The sequence below is a fragment of the Moschus berezovskii genome, chromosome 8, assembly GCF_049115385.1.
Source record: "Moschus berezovskii isolate FMDL1 chromosome 8, NW_MosBer_1.0, whole genome shotgun sequence".
In the NCBI taxonomy this organism is placed as follows: Eukaryota; Metazoa; Chordata; class Mammalia; order Artiodactyla; family Moschidae; genus Moschus; species Moschus berezovskii.
The window spans coordinates 52037220-52048191 of NC_142467.1; the positions used below are offsets into that span (position 1 = coordinate 52037220).

The 10972-nt window shown below is 37.5% G+C and overlaps 1 protein-coding gene across 1 annotated transcript; it reads right to left on the bottom strand.

The window, feature by feature from the left end:
- Positions 1-1149: 1149 nt before the first annotated feature.
- LOC129559413 (acrosin inhibitor 1) lies at positions 1150-6456 on the bottom strand. Its single transcript, XM_055431148.2, has 5 exons — positions 6315-6456; positions 5830-5903; positions 4653-4684; positions 3170-3276; positions 1150-1490 (listed from the first exon to the last, which is right to left on the bottom strand). The coding sequence occupies exons 2-5, from the start codon at positions 5891-5893 to the stop codon at positions 1439-1441; spliced, it is 255 nt and encodes an 84-aa protein (XP_055287123.1). The 5' UTR covers positions 5894-5903; positions 6315-6456; the 3' UTR covers positions 1150-1438.
- Between the last annotated feature and the right edge of the window lie 4516 nt (positions 6457-10972).

Below are 10972 nucleotides of genomic sequence, written 5' to 3' on the forward strand. Positions count from 1 at the left end.
ATGCTGGGAAGGATGAAGGCAGCAATACAATGAGGTGACAAAGGATGAGATGGTTTGTTGGACATGAGTTTGAGCAAACTCCAGGAGATAGGGAAGGAGAGGGAAGCCTAGCATGCTGCAATTCATGGGGTCTCGAAGATTCAGACATGACTTAGTAACAACAACAACAATTTTTTAAAAAGGCAAAGAATTTAAATTTAAATTTCTCTAGAGAAGTTATGCAAGTGGCCAATAAGCACATGAAAAAACATTAAACACTGTTAATCATAAGGGCATGTAAATCCAACCCCAACTGAATATTAATTCACACCCAGGTCTGGCGTGCTGTGATTCATGGGGTCGTGGAGAGTTGGACACGACTGAGCGACTGAACTGAACTGAAGGTAAATATAATTTTTAAAAAATATAAAATCATAATTTGGTTTGAGAATATGGAGAAATTGGAAGTGTTTTACAACCCTCATGAGGAAGGAAAGGGTCCCCTCTCTGTTGCAAACAGTTTCGCTGTTCCCTCAAAAAATATTAAAGATAGAATTATCTCTACATTTCTTTTACTATAATAAAGCTTTAAATGAGCAGTGGGCCCCTTAGTCAATGTCTGCTTCTTGTTAGTGGGAGATGGAAAGTAGTGGAAAGCCATCATCAGACTTAGACTAACTTAGAGTAGAAATGGATAGCCTAGGTTGAGGAAAGCAGTCTCATCTAGCATTTAAATATCACTCAACTACCTTTTGGCTTATTTATGAAAGAGAAAGAAAATAACATGTAAATTTTTTCCCAAGCTTCAGAAATCCTGTGCTATCTTTGAATAGATTTTTCAACTAATTCAATTATAGAACTTAAGTTCTAATTAATTATTTAACTAATTAAGGTTCTTATTGTTTAACATTTGTGGTCATAACATTAATCTTAAGTGCTTATTAGAATTCAACTTCCTAGTCCCTTTTTCTTGGAGAATTTGATTCAATAGGATAGAAAGGAGACAAACAGTTTATACTTTTGTAAATACCAAATAATTTTGAAATAGTTCAAATTTTCATCTTTGAAAATATTGAAAAATATTTGATTATAGTTACCAAATGTATGCACATATCCTAACCCCTTATTGAAAGATAAGGGGTGTTAATAAAGATAACACCATTATTAACATTTTAATGAGTGAAATATTTATTATTTTAAATTACACTAGCTTTTATATTATCAAGCATGCAAGTGACATTAGTTTTTCAGACTACCATTGAATAAATTGAACACAAAGAATGAAAATCCTGAAATCATAAAAAATTAGTTTTAGAAAGCATCTGAATGCTCTATATTATATCAATAGCTCTTGTTTCATAGAATTGACCTGGTCAGCTCTGATTGAGAAGACTCTGATTGCCTGTAGAATGCATCACAAAATGTAATTACAATAAAAACCAAATTATGAACTGCTTCATCAATATTCACATTCACCAAAATGTTGAAAATAAATATCGGCATCATTATTCCTATAAAGAAAGAGAGGAAACAATTAGAATTTTAAGGAAGAAATAAAGTACATTACACTTAAAAAAATTAAAAAGGATATTAATGGAAAAACTGGTGCAGTCCAAACAAATCCTGTAGATTAGTTAATACTGATAAACCAAAGTTAATTTGTTACTTTTGACATGTGTGCCAGGTTTCCATAAGGAGTTAATTCAGGAGAAACTGGATAAAGGATACAAAAACTTGGTACTATCTTTGAAATTTTGGTATAAATCTAAAATTACTCCACCATAAACTTTTATTTAAAAAGGAATATTTTAAACTCCCAGTGTAGTATCACTGACAAAATTACACTCAATGCTGTAAGTTCTACCGTAGATGATTGTACAGATTGGAGTCATTTCTGTGGTACAGAAAGGTAGATAATATGCATGCAGTATAGAGTTTGGACATGAGTTTGAGTGAACTCCGAGAGTTGGTGATGGACAGGGAGGCCTGGCGTGCTGTGGTTCATGGGGTCGTGGAGAGTCGGACACGACTGAGCGACTGAACTGAACTGAACTGAACTGATAGAGTTTGGATGTTAAACATAAAACCTCCAAAAATCTTTTTAATTAGGAGGATTTGAAAATGGAACAAAATAGAGTGGCTGTGTTCCACTTGCAGAAGCAACTGGACTCTGCTTGCTCCTAGGGCCTGGCACATGTCCTGTCCCCGCGTGGGCCCACTTGACTCTTCCTGTGCTCTCAGTCCCGATTCAGGTTTGGGACCCACCCAGATTGGAGGGAGGAGAGATTGGAGACTATCTCAGCAGTCCTCCAGAAACACATGCCTCTTTGGGGATTAAATGTGCAAAGATTTGTGAGAGGAAATACCCCATAAGAGTCAATGAGGCAGGAGGTAGAAAGGCTGGCTGAACCTTTAGACTGCACCCTTAGAGGAAGGAGGCAGAAAGGGAGATTAGAGAGAGGTGCTCTAGAGTACCCCGCTCTCCAGGGAAGATTTGGAGGCTGTTATAGTGGCTCAGATGGTAAAGCATCTGCCTGCACTGTAGGAGACCCAAGTTTGATTCCTTGGTCGGAAAGATCCCCTGGAGAAGGGAATGGCAACCACTCCAGTATCGTCTGGAAAATTGCATGGACAGAGGAAGCTGGCAGGCTACAGTACATGGGATCGTAAAGGGTCGGACACAACTGAATGACTAACACACACGTAAGAGTTTTTGAGACATAGTCAACCTTGACAGGAGTCCCTTTCTAACACGAATGGGCTGATTAGATAAATTTCTAAATTCAGTGGTCCATTTGGTTCTTGAACAATTATGCTGCCTTTAGCTGGAAGTCTGCAAGGATCAATCACATGACCACCACAGAGAGCTATCATTCTGCATCTGGGCTTTGGAATTACATTATATTGGTTGTTAGTCTGCCATTAGTAACTCATAATTAAGTTAAATTAATTGTTTACCTATTTGCACAATATCAATCAAAGTTATTGATAGCTCAAACACAAAATTACTTTCAGAAACAAGAACTTCAGGGAAAGAAACAAGAGTGGACCCTAATATTTTACAGTGATCTTACAGTTATTTTTTATATATACATTGTGCCTTGGTACGATCAGCAACACAGATTTACCATCACCTTGTGATGATTTCTTCATACCTTGGAAGACCAAATATTTACTATCGTGTACTTACATCTTTTCATTGCAGAAAGTACATTCATTGCTGTAGGTTTTTGCGTCACTTGCACAGATTGGATCGTATTCTCTGGTGCAAACTTCTGTATACAGTTTACAGTCTGGCTGTTAAATGTAGAGACAACATAAAATTCATCAGGGAATGAAAGTCTGAGTAAAATTTGTTTAATCTTGATTTGAAGTGCCATGCATGAAAATTGGAAATATATTTTATATTTAGGTTTTTTAAAAAATTATTCATTTATTTTTATTTTATTTTTTTTGAACTCAAGAAGAAACCATGAAATTAGATTGTTCTTTTTCTCATTCCCTTTCTTGATAATTCCAACTAAATCTATGTGTTTGTGCATGTGTGTGTATATGTGTGTGTGTGTGTATCTATATCTATCTATCTATATATATCTATATATATATAGATATACAGAAGATACGAATGCAGTTTGTTTACTGTTGACAGTTTTGGTAATTGACATAAAAAATACTGTGTATCTGCTTACATCATCTACTTTTTAAATGTGTAACTCTGTTTATTCAGATATTTAGAGCTATAGGTTTTTTTTTCACCTTTATGTAATATCATACTATGTGGATCTATAGAAATTTTCATCTTAAATATATATTTAGGTTGATTCTTTTTTTCCTTTGTTATGCTAAGATGAACACTACTACTCTAAACACCTTCAACCTTTCTCAGATGCTTGTATGAAGCAACATTTATGCCCATTAATTAAATTTTTGTGTAACAGGATATGCACATTTTTATGTTGTCTAGATAATGACAGATAGCTTTGTATGGCTAAGTTTCTATTTTTTGACCTTGTTGTAATATTGCTGCTGCTGCTAAGTTGCTTCAGTCATGTCCGACTCTGTGCGACCCCATAGACAGCAGCCCATCAGGCTCTCCCGTCCCTGGGATTCTCCAGGCAAGAATACTGGAGTGGGTTGCCATTTCCTTTTCCAGTTGTAATACTATCTTTTTAGTTTTGGAAAGACTTCTCTGATGCACAATTTTTGATGAATTTTGCTGTTAAAATTTATAATATATGAAAGTTAATTGCTTATCTTTTTCAGCCTGCATCTGTATTCAGTTCAGTTCAGTCGCTCAGTCATGTCCAACTCTTTGCGACCCCATAAATCACAGCACGCCAGGCCTCCCTGTCCATCACCAACTCCCGGAGTTCACTCAAACTCATGTCCATCAAGTCGGTGATGCCATCCAGCCATCTCATTCTCTGTCGTCCCCGTCTCCTCCCGCCCCCAACCCTCCCAGCATCAGAGTCTTTTCCAGTGAGTCAGCTCGTCGCATGAGGTGGCCTAAGTATTGGAGTTTCAGTTTTAGCATCAGTCCTTCCAATGAACACCCAGGATTGATCTCCTCTAGAATGGACTGGTTGGATCTCCTTGCAGTCCAAGGGACTCTGAAGTCTTCTCCAGCACCACAATTCAAAAGCATCAATTCTTCGGCATCTGTATTAACTTACCGGAAATCTGAAATCAGGTTCAAAATAAATTTCTGCAACCAACACATAGGTAAAAAAAGAAAGTTTAAAATGAAGGAGGAGTAGGGGAAGGGACAAGGGAGGAGAGGGAAAGGAAGATGGAAAGGGAGGAGAAAGGGAAGAGGAGGAGAAGAAAGAAATAGGAGTGGAGAGGGAGAAAAAGGAGGAAGAGGATGAGAAAGGGAAAGGGGAGAGAAGAATCAGTTTTAGTAAACAAGGCCCATATTTATTAGTAGCATAAACATGTGCACATTAAATATTAGAGACTCCACAACTAATGAAGCAAGACTTTCCTGTCACTTCAGTTCAGGAATTACATGAATTACATGAAAGTTAATTGCTTATCTTTTTCAGCCTGCATCTGTATTCAGTTCAGTTCAGTCGCTCAGTCGTGTCCAACTCTTTGCGACCCCATGAATCACAGCACGCCAGGCCTCCCTGTCCATCACCAACTCCTGGAGTTCACTCAAACTCATGTCCATCGAGTCAGTGATGCCATCCAGCCATCTCATTCTCTGTTGTCCCCTTCTCCTCCCGCCCCCAATCTTTCCCAGCATCAGAGTCTCTTCCAGTGAGTCAACTCTTCACGTGAGGTGGCCAAAGTTTTGGAGTTTCAGCTTTAGCATCACAAAAAAATTCATAAAACAATACCAAATTTGGAAATATTTTGTTATTATTTATTATTCAATTATTTTAACTCTGTGAAAATTAATGTGACGTATTTTTGAATTCCAAACAGCTTTCTTTGAAGGTATCATAAGGGATTCAGATTGGGTGATAAAAAAATCAGAATATCAAGCAATACCAGATCTAGAAAAGATCATTTCTCCCCCCAGGTTTGCCTTTAACAATCTGACCGCCAGAAAGAAAAAATATATATAGGTCATGTTCAATAGTTGTAGACAAAGAGCAAAATTCTAGTGCCCACTCTAACCTGCTCTACCCTGTCTCTACTTGTCCAAAATGGGAAATAAGAAAAAGCAACCCACTGATGCCTTTTTCAAAAGATATTTGTAATATGCCCTTTTTCACTTTATCAGTTTAAGATTTGCAAGCCCAGTAGAAAAACAACCTCCTTCATTCCTAGAATAGAGAAGTTGTTTCCCACATTTTCTAAGATATGTAGAATATTTCACCTTGCATTGGAAAATTCACTCACCAGAATAAAGAGGAAATACCAAGGCAATGATGAAAAGAGCTCTGATCCATAAGAAGAGAGACATTTTGTCAAGTCTGTGGAAGGAAACTTTGACATGTTTATAACACAGAGACAAATTTCTATTTCTAGATGAAAGTTTCCTATGCTATAGAAACCCCTCCAGCCCCACAGATTCCTAATTATAGTGGGCTATTCCCTTCTGTCTTCCCTTAACCCACAGAGTCAGCATGACACACACGTGAACAAAGGCCTTGTACAGACTTGGGAGAAATGCTAGAACAGGTCCTCTTTGTCCACTTAAGAAGGAACCAACCTTTGGCTCAGCCGGCAAGGAGCCTGGCTGCATTTAAAGAAGTACGCACTTAGAAAGTTCAGTTTTTTCTCGGAAAATAGAAACAGTTATTTCAGGAAGGACTGACCTGGAGCGGTCCTCACTGCAGTGTGACACACCAGGGCTGCCTCCATAGCATCCCCACCTGACCTACCTGACGCAGAGAAGGTGGTAGAAAGCAAGGGCAGTAGCTCCAGGGACCGCGCCTGTTTCTGTCTCCTTTTCTTCTCAACCACGTCCCCCAGCTCAGCAGTATCCTTTATTGGGCCGTTGGTGAGGAACCTTGTTGGGGGAAACATGGTCCCCAGCAGATAAGACTCTGAGGTTTTCTGTATTCTTCCTCACAAAGATCCCACACAGATCATCTCTCTATGGGAGGTCTGGAACAATTTTATCTGATGAACCCAGAGCTATGAGGAGAGGAGAAAGAAATACAAAAAAATGATAGATCTTAAGATAGAGAAGAGATGTGGAAACTTTTCAGGCTATTGAGTTGGAGAGAACAAGAGAATCAAAGTCAGGAGAGTCTTGTGAACTATAATTATACACATGCTGAGAGCCTCTATTTCACGACAGAGCACTGTAGACTCAAGATTTATTGTAAATTTAAACTCTCCTTAAAGTTTAAATTTAAACTTTTTATGTTGAGTTAGTTGTAGATATATTACATTGAGTTGTCAGAAATAAGAGAGCTTCTCCTGTATCTTTTAACAAGTTTCTCCCAGTAGGAATGTCTTATAGGATTACAGTACAAAGTCCCCACCAGGAACTGACATCAGCTGGAGACCTTTTATCAGTGTTGGTTATCAACACCAAGGCTGTGAATCAATTGTTGAATATATGAGATCTGGGCAATGGTATGTTTGCATAGCTCCCAGATGAGTATTGGGACAGTTTTGGAACCCCGACCTTACACAATGTTATGTATCAACTATATCTCAATAAAACTAGAGAAAATAAAAGAAGGCTCATTGGAGTGAAGTTGAGTCCACGTGGAGCAATGCCTTAAATTCTATGTTAAATAAGGTAAGTGGGTGATACTGGAGGCTTTGAAGTAGGGTAATATTTAATCAGTTATTATCTCCCTAATTAATGAATCTCCTTCACTTATTTCTAGAAAAAGTTCTGGCAGTTGAAAGACCTGAATTCAAATTCAAATACTACCACTGAGTAACCATGACACACTGTTTAGAATTTCTAATATAAAAATTCTTTAAGTAAGGAACTGACACTCCCTGCCTCTTAGATGTCAGGGATAAAATATTAAGATAATCTGCCTTCAGGTTTGGTGTAGGCTTACATTTGCCACCCTAATCTAACTTGCCTTTTATAGCTGTGGAGAAAGATAGGATTTAGAAAGGAAACTTTGAGTGTAGCAGTGTTCAGTTCCAACTTAATCGGAGAATACACAATCTGATGAGCACAGAAAGTGCTCTATCATTATAATATAGTGAATATTACTCTTGCAGTAGCTCTTTGAATTACTTACATAACTACAACCAGAGGTGTCTGCAGTACACCAGTCCTTCTGGTGCAGGACATTTGAGGAAAAGTAAATTGAAGTTTAGAACTGAAATGTCTTCATGTTGCACACACTAGATCTCTCCTTTTATATATGTGCGTCAGCAGAGATTAAAAGCAGAAGAGACTTCCTATGAATTACAGCAGGCTGCAATTTTTTCATGTTTTACCTAGCCAGTAAAGGGAATGTTAGATGTGTGAATTAGAAGTTCCATAAAGATTAAAAAAGAACATATTACTCAACTTGAACGAGAGGTAAGAAAAATACTCTGTATTTAACATAATAGGGGTATTAAAAGAGAGAGAAAAATAGGAAGAGCAGTCTCTAGTCTCCCTGGTGTCACTGCCCCGTATGTTGTGGGCAAAGTAACCCGGCACTTTGGACAATGACAAGAAAGAGCTACTGAATTTAACCTACACGTGGAAAACAGCAACTAAGACGCACATGTGAACTTCCCCTGGTCACTGAACAAAGTGTTTTTTGTTCGGGGGATCTTTTGTTTTTTGGAAACTTTATACTGTTAAAGAGAGAATAACAAGTCTCCATTTACCAGTATTTCAAAGGAGACTGAAGTCTTCTGGTCTGCCTTTTGTCCTTGAAGAGACTCAAGTTGTTGGGTGCCATATAGCATGCTTTAAAAGATACCTCAGGCTGTGATCAATATAAATGTCTGGACAAGAACAACTCTTATCTCACTTGCCCAGGACAAGAAAACCTAAAATATTATGAGAATATTTGTTCTGCATCAAGACATTGCAGTTTCTTCTAAGGAAAGTGAAAGTGAAAGTTGCTCAGTTGTGTCTGACTCTTTGCAACCCCAGGGACTATACAGTCCATGGAATTCTCCAGGCCAGAATACTGGAGTTGGTGACCTTTGCCTTCTCCAGGGTATCTTCCCAACCCAGGGATCGAGCCCAGGTCTCTTTTAAGGAAATAACATTCTAAATGCAAGAATCATTTTACTAAACATAGTATGCCACCATTTTATGTTCAAGATTATACTTAAATTACGTCAGTTACGACTTTAATAGCAAGCCAGAACTTTCAAACAGAGGTGATGATAGTATTTTCCTGATGAACAGTTTACACTCAGTTATAGGAATATCTAATCCAACAGCTGAATTATTAATTATCAAAAGGCCAAAAAGACCATAAAATAACATGTTTACTTTAAATACATTTTGGAGATAATTTTCCTTTAGGGATTCAGAAATGCCTGCATATCTTTTTAATTGTATAGAGTCACAACTCTGGGTTGTTACATCCACTAAAAGTTATTCAGTAAAATTCAGATCTAGAGCTTATCAATCCCGTTGTTCTAAATTGAAAAAAAAAATGCTTTTTTTTTTTTTAAACCAGAGGTAAATAACAACAGAACTGGGTTTAGATAATACAACTATTAAAAAGGATGACTGAATTTTGAAATTATTTCTTACGCTTATTAAATTATAATTTGTATACAGTATAACTCAACTTTCATAGTTGTATAGTTCTATAAATTTAGACAAGCTTATTGTAATTGTGTAAGCACCACCACAGTGAAAATAAAGGATATTTCTTTAACTCCCCCAATTTCCCTTCTGCTGTTTTGTAATCAATTCGTTCCCCTTCTCCTAGCATTTGGAGACCACTAATCTGATTTCTTTAGTATATTAAAAAGCAGAGACATTACTTTGCCAACCAAGGTCCGTCTAGTCAAGGCAATGGTTTTTCCCGTGGTCATGTATGGATGTGAGAGTGGGACTGTGAAGAAAGCTGATCGCCAAAGAATCGATGCTTTTGAACTGTGGTGTTGGAGAAGACTCTTGAGAGTCCCTTATACTGCAAGGAGATCCAACCAGTCCATTCTAAAGGAGATCAATCCTGGATGTTCATTGGAGGGACTGATGCTAAAGCTGAAACTGCAATACTTTGGCCACCTCATGCGACGAGTTGACTCACTGGAAAAGACTCTGATGCTAGGAAAGGTTGGGGGCGGGAGGAGAAGGGGACGACAGAGAATGAGATGGCTGGATGGCATCACTGACTCTGTGGACATGAGTTTGAGTGAACTCCGGGAGTTGGTGATGGACAGGGAGGCCTGGCGTGCTGTGATTCATGGGGTCGCGGAGAGTCGGACACGACTGAGCGACTGAACTGAACTGAACTGAACTGAATCTGATTTCTTTACTATATTTGACCAATTTTATGTCAAAATAGATTTAGATTCATGAAAGATGTAGAAACAATATAGTCAGGTCCTATTTTGTCTTACTGATCTTCCTCGGTGATAAAGTCTTACATAATCATAATACAGAGAAAACGAGCAAATTGACATGGTATACTACTGTTAACTGAATTATGTATCTCATTTGGATTTCAACATTTGATAATGAATTCTTAATTCTTTGATGCATAGTTCTATGGAAAGTGTTTCATGTACAGATTAATATAACTACTACTGTGTTCAGGATGTAGAATTCAGTCATCACAAATAAGTTCCCTCTTGCTTCCCCTTGATACTCTCTCTCACCAACTATAACCACTGCCATTCGTTCCTCTTTTCTTCCTCATTATAATTTTGCAATTGGGATAGTGATATATGAATAGAGCCATAAAGTAAATAAGATTTTGAGATTGAATTTTTACCTCCTGATTATAATGTAGCTGATCATAATGTGTCCACTTGGATTGGTGTATAAATCTTTAGTCTGTTCCTCTTTATTTCTGGGTAATTTTTTTTAACTTTTTATTTATATTGGAGTATAGTCGATTAACAAACAGTGTTGTGATAGTTGCAGGTGAACAGTGAAGGGAATCAACTGTTCATATACTTGTAGCCATTCTCCCCCAAACTCCCCTCTCTGGGCAGTATTGTATTGTACAGATGTACCATAATTTATCTGTTCTCCCATTGAAGAACATTTGAGTTGTTTCCCATTTGGGGATATTATTTTTAAAATGCTTTTAGGAAGATTGAGGCTCAGGATTTTATATAAATCTAAGTTTTGCTTTGTACAGGATAAAATATGGCAAGTGTATGCTTAATTTTTAAGAATCTGCCAAGCTGATTTTTGAAGTATGTATACACTGCACCTGGCAACACATGATAAACCAATTCTTCCATATACTGCTAGTATTGTTTATTCTTGCCAATTGAATAGCCATGCGGAGGTATCTCACTGTGGCTCTAATTTGCATTTTTCTCATAGTTAATGACAGTTATGTTGAACATCTTTTCCATGTGCTTATTTCCCTTTCAAATGCATGCATATTGACACACACACACACACAGGGCTGGTTGTGTTCTT